This window comes from Oncorhynchus gorbuscha, linkage group LG02, assembly GCF_021184085.1.
Source record: "Oncorhynchus gorbuscha isolate QuinsamMale2020 ecotype Even-year linkage group LG02, OgorEven_v1.0, whole genome shotgun sequence".
Taxonomy (NCBI): domain Eukaryota; kingdom Metazoa; phylum Chordata; class Actinopteri; order Salmoniformes; family Salmonidae; genus Oncorhynchus; species Oncorhynchus gorbuscha.
This window is the reverse complement of record NC_060174.1, coordinates 89,510,347-89,534,335: the sequence shown is the minus strand read 5'-3', so window position 1 is coordinate 89,534,335 and position 23,989 is coordinate 89,510,347. Positions and strand designations below refer to the sequence as shown.

Here is a 23,989-nt window from a genome sequence, read left to right as displayed (position 1 = left end):
TGTACTACCATGTCGGTCCATCTACGCTGGACCGGTTCGGCTGCTTCATGCAGTGCCTTAATTGACTCTGGGGCTGAGGGTTGTTTTATGGACGAAGCATGGGCTCGGAAACATGACATTCCTTTCAGACAGTTAGGGAAGCCCACGCCCATGTTCGCCTTAGATGGTAGTCTTCTCCCCAGTATCAGATATGAGACACTACCTTTAACCCTCACAGTATCTGGTAACCACAGTGAGACCATTTCCTATTTGATTTTTCGTTCACCTTTTACACCTGTTGTTTTGGGTCATCCCTGGCTAGTATGTCATAATCCTTCTATTAATTGGTCTAGTAATTCTATCCTATCCTGGAACGTTTCTTGTCATGTGAAGTGTTTAATGTCTGCTATCCCTCCTGTTTCTTCTGTCCCCTCTTCTCAGGAGGAACCTGGTGATTTGACAGGAGTGCCGGAGGAATATCATGATCTGCGCACGGTCTTCAGTCGGTCCAGAGCCAACTCCCTTCCTCCTCACCGGTCGTATGATTGTAGTATTGATCTCCTTCCGGGGACCACTCCCCCTCGGGTTAGACTATACTCTCTGTCGGCTCCCGAACGTAAGGCTCTCGAGGATTATTTGTCTGTTTCTCTCGACGCCGGCACCGCAGTGCCTTCTTCCTCTCCCGCCGGAGCGGGGTTTTTTTTTGTTAAGAAGAAGGACGGTACTCTGCACCCCTGCGTGGATTATCGAGGGCTGAATGACATAACGGTTAAGAATCGTTATCCGCTTCCCCTTATGTCGTCAGCCTTCGAGATTCTGCAGGGAGCCAGGTTCTTTACTAAGTTGGACCTTCGTAACGCTTACCATCTCGTGCGCATCAGAGAGGGGGACGAGTGGAAAACGGCATTTAACACTCCGTTAGGGCATTTTGAGTACCGGGTTCTGCCGTTCGGTCTCGCTAATGCTCCAGCTGTTTTTCAGGCATTAGTTAATGATGTACTGAGAGACATGCTGAACATCTTTGTTTTTGTCTACCTTGACGATATCCTGATTTTTTCACCGTCACTCGAGATTCATGTTCAGCACGTTCGACGTGTACTTCAACGCCTTTTAGAGAATTGTCTCTACGTGAAGGCTGAGAAGTGCGCCTTTCATGTCTCCTCTGTCACATTTCTCGGTTCTGTTATTTCCGCTGAAGGCATTCAGATGGATCCCGCTAAAGTCCAGGCTGTCAGTGATTGGCCCGTTCCAAGGTCACGTGTCGAGTTGCAGCGCTTTCTAGGTTTCGCTAATTTCTATCGGCGTTTCATTCGTAATTTCGGTCAAGTTGCTGCCCCTCTCACAGCTCTTACTTCTGTCAAGACGTGCTTTAAGTGGTCCGGTTCCGCCCAGGGAGCTTTTGATCTCCTCAAGAAGCGTTTTACGTCCGCTCCTATCCTTGTTACTCCTGACGTCACTAAACAATTCATTGTCGAGGTTGACGCGTCAGAGGTGGGCGTGGGAGCCATTCTATCCCAGCGCTTCCAGTCTGACGATAAGGTCCATCCTTGCGCTTATTTTTCTCATCGCCTGTCGCCATCGGAACGCAACTATGATGTGGGTAACCGCGAACTGCTCGCCATCCGCTTAGCCCTAGGCGAATGGCGACAGTGGTTGGAGGGGGCGACCGTTCCTTTTTGTAGTTTGGACTGACCATAAGAACCTTGAGTACATCCGTTCTGCCAAACGACTTAATGCACGTCAAGCTCGTTGGGCGTTGTTTTTCGCTCGTTTCGAGTTCGTGATTTCTTATCGCCCAGGTAATAAGAACACAAAGCCTGATGCCTTATCTCGTCTCTTTAGTTCTTCTGTAGCTTCTACCGATCCCGAGGGGATACTTCCTGATGGGCGTGTTGTCGGGTTGACTGTCTGGGGAATTGAGAGACAGGTTAAGCAAGCACTCACTCACACTGCGTCGCCGCGCGCTTGTCCTAGTAACCTTCTTTTCGTTCCTGTTTCTACTCGTCTGGCTGTTCTTCAGTGGGCTCACTCTGCCAAGTTAGCTGGCCACCCCGGCGTTCGGGGTACACTTGCATCTATTCGCCAGCGGTTTTGGTGGCCTACTCAGGAGCGTGACACGCGCCGTTTCGTGGCTGCTTGTTTGGACTGCGCGCAGACTAAGTCAGGTAACTCTCCTCCTGCCGGTCGTCTCAGACCGCTTCCCATTCCTTCTCGACCATGGTCTCACATCGCCTTAGACTTCATTACCGGTCTGCCTTCGTCTGCGGGGAAGACTGTGATTCTTACGGTTGTCGATAGGTTCTCTAAGGCGGCACATTTCATTCCCCTCGCCAAGCTTCCTTCCGCTAAGGAGACGGCACAAATCATCATTGAGAATGTGTTCAGAATTCATGGCCTCCCGTTAGACGCCGTTTCAGACAGAGGTCCGCAATTCACGTCACAGTTTTGGAGGGAATTCTGTCGTTTGATTGGTGCTTCCGTCAGTCTCTCTTCCGGTTTTCATCCCCAGTCTAACGGTCAAGCAGAAAGGGCCAATCAGACGATTGGTCGCATATTACGCAGCCTTTCTTTTAGAAACCCTGCGTCTTGGGCAGAACAGCTCCCCTGGGCAGAATACGCTCACAACTCGCTTCCTTCGTCTGCTACCGGGCTATCTCCGTTTCAGAGTAGTCTGGGGTACCAGCCTCCTCTGTTCTCGTCCCAGCTCGCCGAGTCCAGCGTTCCCTCCGCTCAGGCATTTGTCCAACGTTGTGAGCACACTTGGAGGAGGGTGAGGTCTGCACTTTGCCGTTACAGGGCGCAGACTGTGAGAGCCGCCAATAAACGTAGGATTAAGAGTCCTAGGTATTGTCGCGGCCAGAGAGTGTGGCTTTCCACTCGTAACCTTCCCCTTACGACAGCTTCTCGCAAGTTGACTCCGCGGTTCATTGGTCCGTTCCGTGTCTCCCAGGTCGTCAATCCTGTCGCTGTGCGACTGCTTCTTCCGCGACATCTTCGTCGCATCCACCCTGTCTTCCATGTCTCCTGTGTCTAGCCCTTTCTTCGCGCCCCCGTTCGTCTTCCCCCCCCCGTCCTTGTCGAGGGCGCACCCATTTACAAAGTACGAAAGATCATGGACATGCGTTCTCGGGGACGTGGTCATCAGTACTTAGTGGATTGGGAGGGTTACGGTCCTGAGGAGAGGAGTTGGGTTCCATCTCGGGACGTGCTGGACCGTTCGCTGATTGATGATTTCCTCCGTTGCCGCCAGGATTCCTCCTCGAGTGCGCCAGGAGGCGCTCGGTGAGTGGGGGGGTACTGTCATGTTTTGTCATATATTGTCTTGTCCTTGTGCTTTCCCTTCTGTTCGTTTCCCCCTGCTGGTCTTATTAGGTTCGTTCCCTTTTTCTATCCCTCTCTCTCCCCCTCCCTCTCTCTCTTCTCTCCATCGTTCCGTTCCTGCTCCCAGCTGTTCCTCATTCTCCTAACTCACTCATTTACTCTTTTCACACCTGTCCCCTATTTTGCCCTCTGATTAGAGCCCTATTTCTCCCCTTGTTTTCCGCTTCTGTCCTTGTCGGATCCTTGTATGATGTTCGCTGTTCTGTGTCCTTGTCTCGCCCTGTCGTGTTTTGTCTCCTTCAGATGCTGCGTGTGAGCAGGTGTCTTAGTCTGCTACGGTTGGTGCCTTCCCGAAGCAACCTGCAGTCAATGGTCGAGTCTCCAGTCTGTCCTCGTTACTACGAGTGGATTTAAGTTTTTTCCTGTTTTGTTTTCTTCTTGATTTTTCCAGGATTATTACTTTTGTCATATACTGGAATAAAGACTCTGTTTTCGTTAAGTCGCTTTTGGGTCCTCATTCACCAGCATAACAATATTGAATGAAATTGCAAGTGTTCACACACACCCTTTTATATGGTGAACATATTGTGGTTATCACTATGTAAAATCAATTAGCAATAACGAGTAGTCATTATGTATGCTTATCAGGTATCATGCATGTAATTTAGATGTATATACTTAACAAAATCAAAATCCATTCTATAGTAGACAAACCAGTTTAAAATCTATAGGTTTATCAAACGGTGAAGTGATTAAACCTCAAGCGCAGTTGGATTAAGTGATGGTCAGATGTATTTAAACAAATGAAAAGAGAATCATATGAAAAGTACTGTGACCATTGCATTGTGAAAGGCAATAACATTATATGAAAGGTATTTCTAGATTAGGTTTGGTGAAAAGGTTACTGTGTGATTTTGTGACAACACACTACTACCATCTGCTGGAAGTTTTAAAGCACTGCAGGGTTGTGCCCCTGCTGGGTAGACCAAGGGCTTGTTTAAAAACCTCCTTCCTTCCATCCTTTCACCCTTCCTTGAAGTAATCACCTATCTAACATCAAGATTTCCACTACATTAATTTCACCAATTCACATGAGCTCAAGGGAGGAAGGAAGGGAGGAAAGATGCAAATTGTGTATATTTGAACAAGGCCCATACCTGAATAGGAAAGGATCCCAATCTACTTGGTTGCTCTGGCATCAATATGACCAAACTCATGAGTTAGTATGTGCTGATAGTATATGTGTTAATAGACAATACTGCATAAAGACAGGATTTACGTCCCAAATGGCACCCTATTCCCTATATATTGGACTACTTTTGACCAGAGCACAGGGTCAGCCACAGTAGCTCTGCTGGATGGAGAGCAATTTAGGGTTAAGTGCTTTACTCAAGGGCTCAATAGCAATGATTTGTATGGTTTCAGGGAAATGCTTAGGATTTGGGATGTAAATTTGTATCCCTCCATTTAGTATGATATGTTACGTTACGAATGGAATTGCAGTTGTACGATATAATCTGAATTAGAGTATGTGTTATCATACGTTTTACCCATCATACAATATAATCTGAATATGAGTATGTGTTATCATACGTTTTACCCATCATACAATATAATCTGAATTAGAGTACGTGTTATCATACGTTTTACCCATCGAAAGCCAAGTCAACAAACAGATTACCGACCATTTCGAATCTCACCATACCTTCTCAGCTATGCAATCTGGTTTCAGATCTGGTCATGGGTGCACCTCAGCCACGCTCAAGGTCCTAAACGATATCTTAACCGCCATCGATAAGAAACATTACTGTGCAGCCGTATTCCTTGATCTGGCCAAGGCTTTCGACTCTGTCAATCACCACATCCTCATCGGCAGACCCGACAGCCTTGGTTTCTCAAATGATTGCCTCGCCTGGTTCACCAACTACTTCTCTGATAGAGTTCAGTGTGTCAAATCGGAGGGTCTGTTGTCCGGACCTCTGGCAGTCTCTATGGGGGTGCCACAGGGTTCAATTCTTGGACCGACTCTCTTCTCTGTATACATCAATGAGGTCGCTCTTGCTGCTGGTGAGTCTCTGATCCACCTCTACGCAGACGACACCATTTTGTATACTTCCGGCCCTTCTTTGGACACTGTGTTAACAACCCTTCAGGCAAGCTTCAATGCCATACAACTCTCCTTCCGTGGCCTCCAATTGCTCTTAAATACAAGTAAAACTAAATGCATGCTCTTCAACCGATCGCTACCTGCACCTACCCGCCTGTCCAACATCACTACTCTGGACGGCTCTGACTTAGAATACGTGGACAACTACAAATACTTAGGTGTCTGGTTTGACTGTAAACTCTCCTTCCAGACCCATATCAAACATCTCCAATCCAAAGTTAAATCTAGAATTGGCTTCCTATTTCACAACAAAGCATCCTTCACTCATGCTGCCAAACATACCCTTGTAAAACTGACCATCCTATCAATCCTCGACTTTGGCGATGTCATTTACAAAATAGCCTCCAACACCCTACTCAACAAATTGGATGCAGTCTATCACAGTGCAATCCGTTTTGTCACCAAAGCCCCATATACTACCCACCATTGCGACCTGTACGCTCTCGTTGGCTGGCCCTTCATACTCGTCGCCAAACCCACTGGCTCCATGTCATCTACAAGACCCTGCTAGGTAAAGTCCCCCATTATCTCAGCTCGCTGGTCACCATAGCATCTCCCACCTGTAGCACACGCTCCAGCAGGTATATCTCTCTAGTCACCCCCAAAACCAATTCTTTCTTTGGCCGCCTCTCCTTCCAGTTCTCTGCTGCCAATGACTGGAATGAACTACAAAAATCTCTGAAACTGGAAACACTTTTCTCCCTCACTAGCTTTAAGCACCAACTGTCAGAGCAGCTCACAGATTACTGCACCTGTACATAGCCCACCTATAATTTAGCTCAAACAACTACCTCTTTCCCAACTGTATTTAATTAATTTATTTATTTTGCTCCTTTGCACCCCATTATTTTTATTTCTACTTTGCACATTCTTCCATTGCAAAACTACCATTCCAGTGTTTTACTTGCTATATTGTATTTACTTTGCCACCATGGCCTTTTTTGCCTTTACCTCCCTTCTCACCTCATTTGCTCACATCGTATCTAGACTTGTTTATGCTGTATTATTGACTGTATGTTTGTTTTACTCCATGTGTAACTCTGTGTCGTTGTATCTGTCGAACTGCTTTGCTTTATCTTGGCCAGGTCGCAATTGTAAATGAGAACTTGTTCTCAACTTGCCTACCTGGTTAAATAAAGGTGAAATAAATAAATAAATAAAAAATACAATATAATCTGAATTAGAGTACGTGTTATCATACGTGTTACCCATCATACAATATAATCTGAATTAGAGTACGTGTTATCATACGTGTTACCCATCATACAATATAATCTGAATTAGAGTACGTGTTATCATACGTTTTACCCGTCATACAATATAATCTGAATTAGAGTACGTGTTATCATACGTTTTACCCGTCATACAATATAATCTGAATTAGAGTACGTGTTATCATACGTTTTACCCGTCATACAATATAATCTGAATTAGAGTACGTGTTATCATACGTCTTACCCATCATACAATATCAGATGAATTGGACGTAGCTTGTTTCTTTATTAGAATTTGTGATAAAGAGAAAGTTCAGGAGAATTTATGTTGCAGTTTAAGAGAACTGATGACAAAGTTTAGGATAATTTACGTAGCAGGTTTGGATAAATAACGCAGCAAGTTAGGAGATTTAGGTTAAGGTTAGGAAATGGGTTAGCTTAGAGTTGTCACGAATATTACCGAAGGTGACTCCCCTTCTTGTTCGGGTGGCGCTCGACGGTCGTCGTCGCCGGTCTACTAGCTATCGCCGATCCGTTGTTCTGTGTTCGTTTAGTTTTGTCTAATTGGTAGCACCTGTTTCTAGTTTGGTTGTTAGGATAGGGTATATATAGTCTGTTTAGCCCGCTTCTGTTTCGTGCGGGCTTGTTCGTCTGTTTTGTTGGTTGAGTGTATTTTGTTGTATTTTGGGTTACACGCTGTCCGGTTATATTTCTGTACATTTGTGTTTTCACTTTGTACATGTTGTGTTTCGGGACATTAAAGCGTGTTGTTTTTCCCACATCTTTGCTCTCTGCGCCTGACTCCACACCTCTTCACTCAATATTGTGACAGAAGCCCGCACCACGATATGGAGTCAGCAGGAGCAGCGACCACTCCTCTTCCCACTATGGAGGAGAGAGTCCAACATCACACATCCATCCTCCATCGCCTAGGATCAGCGATGGAACGGATGATGGAGAGGATGGATCGTTGGGAGAGGAATGGTTTCCCTACTACTCCACCGACCCTCCCACCAGCAACTCTACCATCTGCCCCATCTGGATCCGGTTCCAGCGCTCTGCTCATGACGCCTCTGAGGAAATACGATGGAACAGCGACAGGGTGCCAGGGATTCCTGCTGCAATTAGACCTCTACCTGTCCACCGTTCGACCGGCCCCCTCAGAGGAGGAGAGAGTAGGGGTCCTCATCACCTGCCTGTCTGGTAGAGCCCTGGAGTGGGCTAATGCGGTCTGGAACGGGCCCGACTCGGCAAGAGACAACTACTCAGAGTTCATCCGCCGTTTCAGGGCCGTGTTCGATCACCCTCCAGAGGGTCGTGCGGCAGGTGAGAGATTGTTCCATCTGAGACAGGGGAAGAGGAGCGCGCAGGACTTCGCGCTGGAGTTCCGGACCTTGGCTGCGGGAGCAGGGTGGAACGACAGGGCCCTGATAGACCATTACAGGTGTAGCCTGAGAGAGGACGTCCGTAGGGAGCTGGCCTGTCGGGATACTACACTTGGCCTGGATGGACTGATAGACCTGTCGATCCGGTTGGACCATCTGCTAGCTGCTCGTGGACGTTCTGAAAGGGTCTTGTCAGTTCTACCTCCTGATCCTCCTGCCCCTATTCCGATGGAGTTAGGAGGTACCGCATCAAGGGAGATCGGAGGAGGAAGCTCCTCCTGTACCAGTTGTGGCCGGAGAGGGCACACGTCTGGTCGGTGCTGGAGGAATTCATCTGGGAATCATGAGGGCAGGCAGAATACTCATCGGTCACCCCAGGTGAGTAAGCACCACACTCTCCCAGAGTTTCCTGTTGGTCACATGTTTCTATTAATTTGTTTCCTAAATTATTCTCCTTCTCTCCAGCATAAGGCACTGGTAGATTCAGGCGCAGCTGGAAACTTTATAGATCGCGGACTCGCTCAGAGGTTGAGGATTCCGTTAGTTAAAGTAAACCCCCCTTTTCCCATGCACTCTTTAGATAGTCGACCATTAGGGTCAGGGCTGGTGAAGAAAGCCACAATTTCGTTGGAGATGATTACGCAGGGGAATCACAAGGAGCGAATTAGTTTGTTCCTTATCGATTCACCTGCGTTTCCAGTTGTTCTGGGGATTCCCTGGTTAGCCAACCAGGGAATCGCCAGAACAACTGGAAACATAATCCTACGATTTCGTGGAAACAGGGAACTCTACAGGGTTGGTCTGATGAGTGTTCAGGCAGGTGTGTAGGGGTTTCCATCGGTGCTACAACGGTGGAGAGTCCAGACCAGGTGCATTCCAGCTGAGTATGATGATTTGGCTATCGTTTTCAGTAAAAAGAAAGCGACCAATTATCACCCCATAGGCAGGGGGATTGCGTGATAAATCTCCAGGTTAACGCTGCACTTCCCAGGAGTCATGTGTATCCTTTGTCTCAGGAGGAGAAGGTGGCTATGGAAAATTATATCACCGAGGCTCTGGGACAGGGGTACATTCGGCCCTCCATGTCACCTGTCTCTTCGAGTTTCTTTTTTGTGAAGAAAAAAGATGGTGGTTTGCGTCCGTGTATTGATTATAGAGGTCTAAATTCCATCACAGTGGGTTTTAGTTACCCACTACCTCTCATTGCTACGGTAGTGGAATCATTTCACTACTATAATTTGGTGCGTATTCGGAAGGGAGATGAGTGGAAAACTGCATTTAGCACTACGTCTGGGCCATTATGAGTATCGCGTCATGCCATACGGTTTAAAGAATGCTCCAGCTATATTTCAACCCTTCATGGATGAAATACTCAGAGACCTGCACGGACAGGGTGTAGTGGTTTATATTGACGATATTTTGATCTACTCCGCTACACGCACTGCGCATGTATCTCTTGTGCGTAAAGTTCTTAGACGACTGCTGGAGCATGACCTGTATGTGAAGGCGGAGAAATGTGAGTTTTTCAAACAATCAGTTTCCTTCCTGGGTTATCGTATTTCTAGCTCTGGTTTGGTAATGGAGGGTGATCACGTTAAGGCCGTGCGTAATTGGCCGACTCCGACCACGGTAAAGGAGGTGCAGCGGTTCTTGGGATTTGCCAATTACTACCGGAGGTTTATCCGGGTTTTGGTCAGATAGCTGCCCCTATTACCTCACTGCTGAAGGGGGGACCGGTGCGTTTACAGTGGTCAGCAGAGGCGAACGGAGCTTTTCATAAGTTGAAGGCGATGTTTACTAAGGCGCCGGTGTTGGCACATCCGGACCCTTCTTTGGCGTTTATAGTAGAGGTGGACGCATCCGAGGCTGGGGTTGGAGCTGTGCTCTCACAGCGTTCGGGTGTGCCACCGAAGCTCCGCCCCTGTGCCTTTTTTTCTAAGAAACTCGGGCCAGCGGAGCCGAATTATGATGTGGGGGATACGGAGTTGTTGGCTATGGTTAAGGCCCTGAAGGTGTGGAGACACTGGCTTGAGGGGGCTAAGCACCCTTTCCTTATCTGGACTGACCATCGTAACCTGGAGTATATCCGATCAGCTAGGAGAATGAATCCTCGTCAGGCAAGGTGGGCCATGTTTTTCACCAGATTTCATTTCACTGTCTCATATAGACCAGGTTCCCTCAACACTAAGGCTGACGCGCTGTCAAGACTCTATGACACTGAGGACAGGTCCATCGATCCTACTCCCATCATTCCATCAGCTAAGCTGGTGGCACCGGTAGTATGGGATGTGGACGCGGACATCGAGCGGGCACTAAGGGGGAACCTACGCCTCCACAGTGTCCGGAGGGTCGTAGGTACGTACCGCTGGCTGTTCGTGATCAATTGATTCGATGGGCTCATTGTCTACCCTCGTCGGGTCACCCAGGTGTTTATAGGACCGTGAGAGGTCTTGAGAGGAAGTACTGGTGGCCCACTTTGAGGAGGGATGTGCGATTCTATGTTTCCTCCTGTTCGGTGTGCGCCCAGAGTAAGGCTCCTAGACACCTGCCAAGAGGTAAATTACAACCTCTTCCCGTTCCACAACAGCCGTGGACCCATCTTTCGGTGGATTTTCTTACTGACCTTCCCCCCTTTCAGGGTAACACTACTATCCTGGTCGTTGTGGATCGGTTCTCTAAGTCCTGCCGTCTTATCCCATTGCCCGGTCTCCCTACGGCCCTACAGACTGCGGAAGCTCTTTTCACCCATGTCTTCCGGCACTACGGGGTGCCCGAGGATATAGTTTCTGATCGGGCCCCCAATTTATCTCCCGTGTTTGGAGAGCATTTATGGAACGTCTGGGGGTCTCGGTCAGCCTTACCTCAGGGTATCACCCGGAGAGTAATGGTCAGGTGGAGAGAGTTAACCAGGAGGTGGGTAGGTTTCTGCGGTCGTATTGCCAGGACCGGCCAGGCCAGTGGGCGAGATATATTCCCTGGGCAGAAATAGCTCAGAATTCACTAAGCCACTCTTCTACCAACATGTCACCATTTGAGTGCGTGTTGGGGTACCAGCCGGTCTTGGCACCGTGGCATCAGAGCCAGACTGAGGCTCCTGCGGTGGAGGAGTGGGTACAGCGCTCTAAGGAGACCTGGAGGGCAGTCCAGGAGTCATTACGCCAAGCTAGTATAAGGCAGAAGAAGAGCGCTGACCGTCACCGCAGTGAGGCCCCCGTGTTTGCACCTGGGGACAGGGTCTGGCTCTCGACCCGTAACCTGCCTCTCCACTTGCCCTGCCGGAAGCTGGGTCTGCAGTGTATAGGGCCATTTAAAGTCCTGAGGAGAATAAATGAGGTTTGTTATCGATTATCACTTCCTTCGTATTATCGTATTAACCCCTCATTTCATGTGTCTCTTCTCAGGCCGGTGGTAGCTGGTCCCATGCAGGAGAATGAGGTACCGGAGGTTCCTCCACCCCCTCTGGACATCGAGGGGTCCCCGGCGTACAAGATACGAGCTATTCTGGACTCGAGACGCCGGGTGAGAGGCTTGCAGTACCTCGTCGACTGGGAGGGGTACGGTCCGGAGGAGAGGTGCTGGGTTCCGGCGAGGGATATTCTAGACCCATCCATGTTGAGTGAATTTCATCGCCTCCGCCCGGATCGCCCAGCGCCTCGGCCTCCGGGTCGTCCCCGAGGCCGACGTCAGCGCGCTGCGGGAGCTGCGCGTCAGGAGGGGGGTACTGTCACGAATATTACCGAAGGTGACTCCCCTTCTTGTTCGGGTGGCGCTCGGCGGTCGTCGTCGGCGGTCTACTAGCTATCGCCGATCCGTTGTTCTGTGTTCGCTTCTGTTTCGTGCGGGCTTGTTCGTCTGTTTTGTTGGTTGAGTGTATTTTGTTGTATTTTGGGTTACACGCTGTCCGGTTATATTTCTGTTCATTTGTGTTTTCACTTTGTATATGTTGTGTTTCGGGACATTAAAGCGTGTTGTTTTTCCCACATCTTTGCTCTCTGCGCCTGACTCCACACCTCTTCACTCAATATTGTGACAAGAGTTGCCAAATTCCAGTAACTTTCCCCAAATTCAGTTTGGAGGAATTTTGCAACCCTATGACTGAGATACTGTTAGATCCTATTTTTACCCCATTGCACCCCCGCCCAAATCAAAATTTGTCAAAATTCACAACAACAAAGACTGGCCAATATTTGCTCAAATCAAAATATCAACATTGTTGTTACAAAGGCTGCTTAACTGTTATAACCATGTAATTACACATTGCTACATAGTCTACCCTCAGCGGGTGGCTTGCATTTTATAACACATACCATTTGTGTTTTTATATATGATTTAGATGTGCAAACATTTGAATTCCTTTATTTCTTATACACTTTAATATTAGGCTATACACTTTAGGCCTAGTCCTGATTTGATCTGCAACATAGTTGTAACTACGCTAGTCCAAGTCTACAATACCAAAAGTGATGTCCAATTAACTCTCCCTTTTGGAATAATTTATTCCTATTAATCTTCATATCATAAAAAATGGCCAGGCTCCCGATTTGACTAGATAAGGTATATTGGTCGATCTGTAGGCTCGCCTACAATAATCCCAATGTGTGCACCTGCTCTGGAGTGATGGCTTTGGTTGGGAGAACACCTTAAAAATGGATTGATGCATCTAAATACTGGCTTAGGCTATAGCTAACCAATCAGAATAGCACCGACCGTAATGTACTGTAACGGTTTGGATACAAATGCAAGAACAAACAATAGGCTACATAAATGATGCAGTGGGCCTATAATACATATTGAAGATGGGTCAGTGATTTAAACATGCTCATTCCCTCTGCAGTTTTGGATAGGTTTATTTTACGCTCAAGTTTACGCTCATAAAATAGGCAGTGCGTTTTCGGTCGGTGGATGTGTCAGTAAGCGTCTTTGACGGGAGAATTGGCGCATCTCACGGAGCAGCCACCAGGACAATCGGGTTATGAACGATTCGGCCTTTTTGCAAAAATACCCTATGTTTTCCCGTGGAGTGATGCAATCACCGTCGGTTGCATGCAGGACAGCGATGGGCCATTGGTAGATCATACAGTTGTATTATTATAAACGGGGACGCTCCTCTCGAAGCCATATTTGTTTTGTATGCCAAACTGAGGCAGGGGGTGGAGAGTCGCTACAGAAACATTGGGCTTTGGCCAAACATCACCCTGTATTAGTCCATAATTGACGTTTAGTCGTGGGTTTGCGTTCCTTTTCGTGCAAAATTTCAGAATTGAGCGAATTTTGCCAGAGAAATGCAGCTTGCTTGAGGACACCCCCGATATCGGTTGGCTGCTGCTGCCATGATTGGCAGAAGTCTCCTCTCGATCACTGCTTCGCGGGTTGGAGAAGAAGCAGATTGATTTGGACCTGGTCTCAGCTGCGGAACTGCCGATGTCGGATGTTATTATCAGGGGAGCCTGATCCTGTAAATATTAGAAGCGCAAACAAAGAGTAATTCTGGAAAAACTCAGGGAAAATGTCTTCTCGTTCTGCGTTACCGTCTGGGAACGACAGGGGCACGGACCATGTAAGTGGAATTATTAGGCTATCCCCATAATTTGTGTGCATGCAGAAATTCTGCATCCTATGTGGATTATTGTTTTATGTCTCATAATATGTTGCCTTACATTCACCATATTTATTTGTAGCGCATATTATATGGCGTGCATTTTGGTTGTTTGAAAAGGGAGCCAGTTTATGAGTGGATGGATATTTAGCATAGCAGGTTCTCTCAAAATGGGCCGTATCCTTGAACGTTTTAACAGCGAAAGAGATGATGGCAAAAGGCGAACAGACCGGGATGAGTCCATCCGCATACGATAACACTCAGTCAGTGGATATGCGCAGAAGCTTCATGCTAACCGTCACCTATTTATAACGCTGTATAGATAGTGATGTCACGTACTGCCGGTGTATTCCAGCCGTTATGACTGGCATATTGTCGTACCATATTAATAAAAACGAGAAAACTTCACTAGTTCGATTGATTTTAAGATAACTCTTTCGGATCATTGCATACAATGTTGTGCAAGTGCAATTGATTGCTGCGTATAGCGGACTATACAGAGCTATCGGGTTAAACAGCGCAGCGCCATCCGCTACAGCCTCGAGCCAGTAGCAGTCGGGCCCGGACAAGCAACAATAGAGATTAGTAATAAACATAATCTATCTATCTACAGCGCCTTCGGAAAGTATTCAGACCCCTTGACTTTTTCTACATTTTGTTACATTACAGCCTTATTCTAAAATGGATTAAATGAAAAATCCGCAATCTACACACAAATGACAAAGCAAAACAGGTTTTTAGACATTTTTGCAATTTTTTAAAACTGAAATATGACATTCACATAAGCATTCAGACCCTTTACTTAGTGCTTTGTTGAAGCACCTTCGACAGCGATTACAGCCTTGAGTCTACTTGGGTATGACACTACAAGCTTGGCACACCTGTATTTGGGGAGTTTCTCCCATTCTTCCCTGCAGATCCTCTCAAACTCTGTCAGATTGGATGGGGAGCGTTGCTGCACAGCTATTTTCAGGTCTCACCAGATATGTTTGATGGGTTCTAGTGCAGGCTCTGGCTAGTCCACTCAAGGACATTCAGAGAATTGTCCCAAAGCCACTCCTGCGTTGTCTTGGCTGTGTGCTTAGGGTCATTGTCCTGTTGGAAGGTGAACCTTCATCACAGTCTGAGGTCCTGAGCGCTCTGGAGCAGGTTTTCATCAAGGATCTCTCTGTACTTTGCTCCATTCATCTTTCCCTAGATCCCGACTAATCTCCCAGTCCCTGCTGCTGAAAAACCTCCCCACAGCATGACGCTGCAGCCACCATGCTTCACCGTAGGGATGGTGCTAGGTTTCCTCCAGATGTGACGCTTGGCATTCAGGCCAAGAGTTCAATCTTAGTTTCATCAGACCAGAGAATCATGTTTGTCATGGTTTGAGAGTCCTTTAGGTGCCTTTTGGCAAACTACAAGTGGGCAGTCATTTGCCTTTTGACGTCTGGCCACTCTACTATAAAGGCCTGATTTGTGGAGTGCTCCGTAGATGGTTGTCCTTCTGGAAGGTTCTCCCATCTCCACAGATGAACTCTGGAGCTCTGTCAGAGTGACCATCGGGTTCTTGCTCTAGGAAGAGTTCTGGTGGTTCCAAACTTCTTCCATTTAAGAATGAATGGAGGCCACTGTGTTCTTGGGGACCATCAATGCTGCCGAAATTTTGCGGTACCCTTTCCCGGATTTGTGCCTCGACACAATCCAGTCTATGAGCTCTATGGAATTCCTTCGACTTCATGGCTTGGTTTTTGCTCTGACATGTACAGTCAACTGTGGGACCTTATATAGACATGTTCAATCAATTTACCACTGGTGGACTCCAATCAAGTTGTAGAAACATCACAAGGATGATCAATGGAGACATGTGCACCTGAGCTCAATTTCGAGCAAAGGGTCTGAATACTTATGTAAATAAGGTATTTCTGTTTTAATTTTTTTTATACATTTGCAGAAATGTCTAAACCTGTTTTTGATTTGTCATTACGGGGTATTGTGTGTAGATTGATGAGGAAAAGTTATATTTCATCAATTTTAGAATAAGGCTGTAACATAACAAAATGTGGAAAAGGGGAAGGGTCCTGAATACTTTCCAAATGCACTGTAGGCCTATCTAATTTGCTTAACATACTATATGCACTTGTGTATGGGGGTTCCTCTTTAGATGTGATTCCATAAATGGTAATTTCTCTGCTGAAATGTGTTTATCAAGGAACTGTTTGATGAAGCAATCTGTCATTATTACGAATCCCAAATGTTTGTGTGGAGACTGTGGCTACATCCCAAATGGCACCCTATTCCCTATAAAGTGCACTACTTTTGACCAGAGCCCCATGGGCCTCTTCCTTATTTAGTGGACATAACCATTTCGCTACACTCGCAATAACATCTGCTAACCATGTGTATGTGACCAATAAAATTGGATTGGATTTGATACTTTTGATACTACTTTTTCAAAAGTAGTGCATTTTAAAGGGAATAGGTTGCCATTCAGGCAGAGAGCAGGAGGACATGCTGAGGGGATGGAAGTGTTAAGCCTCAGGCCTCGAGACTGGCCAGGGACCACTGTGCCTGCATCTGCTCTCTCTCTCTCTCTCTCTCTCTCTCTCTCTCTCTCTCTCTCTCTCTCTCTCTCTCTCTCTCTCTCTCTCTCTCTCTCTCTCTCTCTCTCTCTCTCTCTCTCTCTCTCTCTCTACCTGTCTCTCTCCACCTCTCTCCTCTCTCTCCACCTCTCTCTCTCTCTCCGCCTCTCTCTCTCTCTCTCCACCTCTCTCTCTCTCCACCTCTCTCTCTTACTCCCTCTTACATTCCAAAATAAACTATGTACTTTTTACTCCATACATTTTCCCTGACACCCAAAAGTAGTCATTACATTTAGAATGCTCAGGCAGGGAAGCAAAATATGTTCCAATTCACACACCTAAATACTCGAAAGATCTAAACACAAATACTGCGTTTGTAAATGCTTCTTCTGTTTGTCCCTATATTTAAAAAAAACATTGGTGCATCAATATAGTAATTTTGATGTGTTGCATTTACTTGTGCTTTTTACTGACCTATCAATATAACACGTTGTCGAACGTAATACTTCTGATCTGGCGGACTCACTAAACACAAATACTGCGTTTGTAAATGATGTCTGAGTGTGCTTCTGTTTGTCCCTATATTTAAAAAAAAACATGAAAATGGTGCCATCTGGTTTTCTTAATATAGTAATTTTGATGTATTGCATTTACTTGTGCTTTTTACTTTTACTCAAGTATGACAATTGAGTACTTTTTCCACCACTGTACTAAAGTACATTTAGAACCAGATACGTTTAGACATTTATTCAAGTAGTATTTTGCTGGGTGACTTTCACTTAAGTCATTTTAGATTAAGGTACCTTTATTTTTTACTCAAGTAGAACATTTGGATACTTTTCTGACCACTGATAGTCACCTCACACAGTAGTACATTTGTAACAGGTATCAGACAGATCAGAAAGTCCAAAATTGGCACAAGATTTATAATGACATATTCATATGTTCAGCAACATTTGTTACCTAGAAGTGAATGATCTCCCGTATTTCTATTCAAGCCGCACTAGGGCCACGTTCCATAGGTAAACTTTGTGAAGCATCGCAAATATAAGAATCATGAATAGAACATGGTTCTTTAGTCTACATGTTTGTAGCGAGACATCTGTTCTACATTATATGTTTCTATCTAAACGTTCCAAAACATTGTGCATTGTGCCCAGCAGCCCAGGCATGATGTTGTCCAAATCAAAGATAATATACCAACTTAGAATATAATTTCAGTGTAGAACTATGGTATACCAGCAGTCCTGGGTGTTGCTTTCAGTCCATTAATCCTCTGCCTAAGGTTGAAGTCGGAAGTTAACATACAGGTAGGTTGGAGTCATTAAAATTATTTTTTCAACCACTCCGCAAATTTCTTGTTAACAAACTATAGTTTTGGTAAATCGGTTAGGACATCTACTTTGTGCATGACACAAGTAATTTTCCAACAACTGTTTACAGACAGATTTTTTCACTTATAATTCACTGTATCACAATTCCAGTGGGTCAGAAGTTTACATACACTAAGCTGGCTGGGCCTTTAAACAGCTTGGAAGATTCCAGAAAATTATGTCATGGCTTTAGAAGCTTCTGATTGACATAATTTGAGTCAATTGGAGGTGTATCTGTGGATGTATTTCAAGGTCTACCTTCAAACTCAGTGCCTCTTTGATTGACATCATGGGAAATCAAAAGAACTCAGCCAAGACCTCAGAAAAAAATTGTCGACCTCCACGAGTCTGGTTCATCCTTGGGAGCAATTTCCAAATGCCTGAAGGTACCACGTTAGTCTATACAAACAATAGTACGTAAGTATAAACCACATGGCACCACACAGCCGTCATACTGCTCAGGAGGGAGATGTGTTCTGTCTCCTAGAAATGAACGTACTTTGGTGCAAAAAGTGCAAATCAATCCCAAAACAACAGCAAAGGACCTTGTGAAGATGCTGGAGAAAACAGGTACAAAAGTATCAATATCCACAGTAAAATGTGTCCCATATCGACAACTTGAAAGGCCGTTCGGCAAGGAAGAAGCCACTGCTCCAAAACCGCCATAAAAAAGCTAGACTACGGTTTGCAACTGCACATGGGGACCAAGATCATACTTTTTGGAGAAATGTCCTCTGGTCTGATGAAACAAAAATAGACCTGTTTGGCCATAAGGACAATTGTTATGTTTGGAGGAAAAAGGGGAGGCTTGCAAGCCGAAGAACACCATCCCAACCGTGAAGCACAGGGGTGGCAGCATCATGTTGTGGTGGTGCTTTGCTGCAGGAGGGACGAATGCACTTCACAAAATAGATGGCATCATGAGAAAGTGAAATTATGTGGATATATTGAAGCAACATCTCAAGACATCAGTCAGGAAGTTAAAGTTTGGTCGCAAATGGGTCTTCCAAATGGACAATGACCCCAAGCATACTTCCAAAGTGGTGGCAAAATGGCTTAAGGACAACAAAGTCAAGGTATTGGAGTGGCCATCACAAAGCCCTGATCTCAATCCTATAGAAAATGTGTGGGCAGAACTGAAAAAGTGTGTGCGAACAAGGAGGCCTACAAACCTGACTCAGTTACACCAGCTCTGTCAGGAGGAATAGGCCAAAATTCACCCAACTTATTGTGGGAAGCTTGTGGAAGGCTACCCATAACGTTTGACCCAAGTTAAACAATTTAAAGGCAATGCTACCAAATACTAATTGAGTGTATGTAACTTCTTACCCACTGTGAATGTGATGAAAGAAATAAAAGCTGAAATAAATCATTCTCTCTACTATTATTCTGACATTTCACATTCTTAAAAGTGGGGATCCTAACTGACCTTAGACAGGGAATGTTTACTCTGATTAAATGTCAGGAATTGTGAAAAACTGAGTTTAAATGTATTTGGCTAAGGTGTATGTATACTTTGGACTTCAACTGCATGAACAAATGGATCTAGGGAAAACAATGTTACATCAGTGTTATCTTGCTTAGAGGTTTTCACTCTCAGTATTACCATTAGCATGCCCCATTCAAGAAATTTAGAACCAGGAACAGATATAGCCCTTGGTTCTCCCCAGACCTGACTGCCCTTAACCAACACAAAAACATCTATGACTTTCTGCATTAGCATCGAACAGCCCCCGTGATATGCAGCTTTTCAGGGAAGCTAGAAACCATTATACACAGGCAGTTAGAAAAGCCAAGGATAGCTTTTTCAAGCAGAAGTTTGCTTCCTGCAACACTAACTCAAAAAAGTTCTGGGACACTGTAAAATCCGTGGAGAATAAGAACACCTCCTCCCAGCTGCCCACTGCACTGAAGATAGGAAACACTGTCACCACTGATAAATCCACTATAATTGAGAATTTCAATAAGCATTTTTCTACGGCTGGCCATGCTTTCCACTTGGCTACGACCTACCCCGGTCAACAGCACTGCACCCCCCACAGCAACTCGCCCAAGCCTTCCCCATTTCCCAAATCCAGTCAGCTGATGTTCTGAAAGAGCTGCAAAATCTGGAACCCTACAAATCAGCCGGGCTAGACAATCTGGACCCATTCTTTCTAAAAATTATCTGCTGAAATCGTTGCCACCCCTATTACTAGCCTGTTCAACCTCTCTTTCGTGTCGTCTGAGATTCCCAAAGATTGGAAAGCAGCTGCGGTCATCCCCCTCTTCGAAGGGGGAGACACTCTTGACCCAACTGCTACAGACCTATATCTATCCCACCCTGCCTTTAAGGTCTTCGAAAGCCAAGTCAACAAGCAGATTAACGACCATTTCGAATCTCACCATAACCTCTCTGCTATGCAATCTGGTTTCAGAGCTGGTCATGGGTGCACGTCAGCCACGCTCAAGGTCCTAAACGATATCTTAACCGCCATCGATAAGAAACATTACTGTGCAGCCGTATTCATTGATCTGGCCAAGGCTTTCGACTCTGCCAATCACCACATCCTCATCGGCAGACTCGACAGCCTTGGTTTCTCAAATGATTGCCTCGCCTGGTTCACCAACTACTTCTCTGAGTTCAGTGTGTCAAATCGGAGGGTCTGTTGTCCGGACCTCTGGCAGTCTCTATGGGGGTGCCACAGGGTTAAATTCTTGGACCGACTCTCTTCTCTGTATACATCAATGATGTCGCTCTTGTTGCTGGTGACTCTCTGATCCATCTCTACGCAGACGACACCATTTTGTATACTTCTGGCCCTTCTTTGTACACTGTGTTAACAACCCTCCAGGCAAGCTTCAATGCCATACAACTCTCCTTCCGTGGCCTTCAATTTCTCTTAAATACAAGTAAAACTAAATGCATGCTCTTCAACCTATCGCTGCCTGCACCTGCCCGCCTGTCCAACATCACTACTCTGGACGGCTCTGACTTAGAATAAGTGGACAACTACAAATACCTAGGTGTCTGGTTAGAATGGAAACTCTCCTTCCAGACCCATATCAAACATCTCCAATTCAAAGTTAAATTTAGAATTGGCTTCCTATTTCTCAACAAAGCATCCTTCACTCATGCTGCCAAACATACCCTTGTAAAACTGACCATCCTACAAATCCTCGACTTCGGCGATGTCATTTACAAAATAGCCTCCAATACCCTACTCAACAAATTGGATGCAGTCTATCACAGTGCCATCCGTTTTGTCACCAAAGCCCCATAAACTACCCACCATTGCGACCTGTACCCCCTCGTTGGCTGGCCCTCGCTTCATACTCGTCGCCAAACCCACTGGCTCCATGTCATCTACAAGACCCTGCTAGGTAAAGTTCCCCATTATCTCAGCTCGCTGGTCACCATAGCCTCACCCACCTGTAGCACGCGCTCCAGCAGGTATATCTCTCTGGTCACCCCCAAAACCAATTCTTTCTTTGGCCGCCTCTCCTTCCAGTTCTCTGCTACCAATGACTGGAACGAACTACAAAATCTCTGAAACTGGAAACACTTATCTCCCTCACTAGCTTTAAGCACCAGCTGTCAGAGCAGCTCACAGATTACTGCACCTGTACATAGCCCTCCTATAATTTAGCCCAAACAACAACCTCTTTCCCTACTGTATTTATTTATTTATTTATTTATTTTGCTCTTTTGCACCCCATTATTTTTATTTCTACTTTGCACATTCTTCCACTGCAAATCTACCATTCCAGTGTTTTACTTGCTATATTGTATTTACTTTGCCACCATGGCCTTTTTTTGCCTTTACCTCCCTTATCTCACCTCATTTTCTCACATCGTATATAGACTTGTTTCTACTGTATTATTGACTGTATGTTTGTTTTACTCCATGTGTAAATCTGTGTCATTGTGTTTCGAACTGCTTTGCTTTATCTTGGCCAGGTCGCAATTGTAAATGAGAACTTGTTCTCAACTTGCCTACCTGGCTAAATAAAGGTGAAATAAAAAATAAATAAATATATACCCTGTCCTATTAGAGAGCCAGAGCCACCATGCTATAATGACAGTCCAGTCCAGTAGAATAGTACCTTAAACACTACCATGCCGAGCCAAACTTTAATGGCCTGGTTACACATCCACCATAGTTGCTGAAACCATGCTGGAAGGGGCCATTTCAAAATAAAAATTCCTTCCATCCAAGCCAGCACAATAGTGTGGTTCAGGTCATCGGTTGGCACAGTAGTGTGAAAGGGCTATTGGTCTCACAGTTGGTCTTGTACCCTTTTCAGCCCGCCGAGCTGTACTGGGCTGGCCTGGTTAAGCATCCACCATAGTTGCTGGAAACGTACTAGAGAAGGCAATGTGAAAATAAAATATTAGAGCCAGCTAAGTATACTGCACAAAAATATAAACGCACTGTCACATTCATCATATTGATGAGACCAAGGCGCAGCGTGATTGGAATACATACTTCTTTAATTAACAAAGAACACTTAAACAAACTAACAAAATGAACGTGAGGCTATAAGTTGTGTGCTGACATGCAACTACACTTAGACAATAACCCACAAAACTAAAATGACAACCTAAATAGGATCCCCAATCAGGGACAACGATAAACAGCTGTCTCTGATTGGGAACCAATTCAGGCCACCATACACCTACACATACCTAGACAATACCAAAACCCCATAGATATACAAAAAACCCTAGACAAGACAAAACACACATACCACCCTCGTCACACCCTGACCAAACCAAAATAATAAAGAAAACAAAGATAACTAAGGTCAGGGTGTGACAGCAACATTCAACAATTTCAAAGATTTTACTGAGTTACAGTTCATATAAGGAAATAAGTCAACTGAAATAAATAAATTAGGCTCTAATCTATGGCTTTCGCATTACTGGGCAGGGGTGTGGTTAGGGGTGGGCTGGGGGGGCATCATCCACTGGAGAGCTAGGCCCAGCCAATCAGAATGAGTTTGTGGTGTGCCTGGGCTGGTGTAGTTAAACATGCTCTGTGGTTGTGAGGATGTTTGGACGTACTGCCAAATTCTCTAAAACGACATTGGAGGCAGCTTATCGTAGAAAAAGGTACATTCAATTCTCTAGCAACAGGTCTGGTGGACATTCCTGCAGTCAGCATGCCAATTACACGCTCTCTCAAAACTTGAGACATCTGTGGCATTGTGTTGTGTGGCAAAACTGCACATTTTACACACCTGTGTAATGAACATGCTGTTTAATCAGCTTCTTGATATGCAACACCTGTCAGGTGGATGTATTATCTTGGCAAAGGATAAATGCTCACTAACAGGGATGTAAACAAATTTGTTCACCAAATTTGAGAGAAATACGATTTTGTGTCTATGTACTGTAACATTTCTGGGAATTATTTGATCAGCTCATGAAACATGGGACAAGCACTTTATATGTTGCGATTTATATTTTTGTTCAGTCTATGTTTTGGGTCACCAGGATAGTGTGAAAAGAGTTTTAGAGTTCCCAGGCTTTGCGTGGTCGTTGTTATCGGGGTGCTGGTGGTGACCCCCCACCCTTTCCTATATATTCTCTCCCCCCAGCATGTGACCCTGGCTGCCAGCCGCTCAGACAAGGGAACCAGCCTGTCCAGCCGCTCGCTGGGTGCCCGCTGCAGGAACTCCATGGCCTCCTGCTCTGACGAGACTCCGCACATCGGCAACTACCGCCTGCTCAAGACCATCGGCAAGGGCAACTTTGCCAAGGTCAAACTGGCACGCCACATCCTGACGGGCAAGGAGGTGAGGCTGGGGCACAGGGAGGGTGGGGGGTTGTTGGGTAAGGTACATGATGCAAAGGAAGGGTGCTAGTCATAGAAAGCGTAGAAATAGTGTACATTTCTATGGTAGTGAGTTGGATGGATGCATGGGGCCCAATCCCAAATTGACCCCTAGACCCAGCATAGCCAGAAGCTTCACTCTAGTATTTATACCAAGCAAAGTATCTCAAATCTCTTCAGATGCATAGGATGTCAAGTCTAGGGCAGGGATCATCAACTAGATTCAGTCGCGGGCCGATTTTCTTGGGCGGCTGGTCGGGGGGCCAGAACATAATTTCAAATAATTTGTAGACTGCAAATTGACTGCAAGAAGCCTAAACAGATATAATATTTGAATTAAACGTAAGAATTTCAAACCTTGATTACATTTGTATAGCATCACATGTCTCTATTATGCTTGGGAATACTTGGGAACAGATTTCCAAAATTAAAATCACTTGGAGCTGATTTCCTGATGTTTTTACATTATTTTATGTCCAACAATTACAGAGAGAGGCACGGTGAGAGAAAAAGAGCGGCACAGAGAGAGAGAGAGCAGCTTGGAGAGAGGGAGAGAGGCGGGAGGGAG

At 45.6% G+C, this 23,989-nt stretch overlaps 1 protein-coding gene across 7 annotated transcripts in view; it reads left to right on the top strand.

Moving 5' to 3' along the window:
• Positions 1–12,876: 12,876 nt before the first annotated feature.
• LOC123994744 (MAP/microtubule affinity-regulating kinase 4-like) overlaps positions 12,877–23,989 on the top strand; it is a 54,050-nt gene continuing 42,937 nt past the window's right edge. For all 7 annotated transcript variants that reach the window (XM_046297705.1, XM_046297714.1, XM_046297700.1 and 4 more), the window contains exons 1-2: positions 12,877–13,623; positions 23,186–23,383. In XM_046297705.1, coding sequence (XP_046153661.1) covers positions 13,573–13,623; positions 23,186–23,383 — 249 coding nt within the window. In that variant the 5' untranslated portion in view covers positions 12,877–13,572. The remainder of the gene's footprint in view (positions 13,624–23,185; positions 23,384–23,989) is intronic.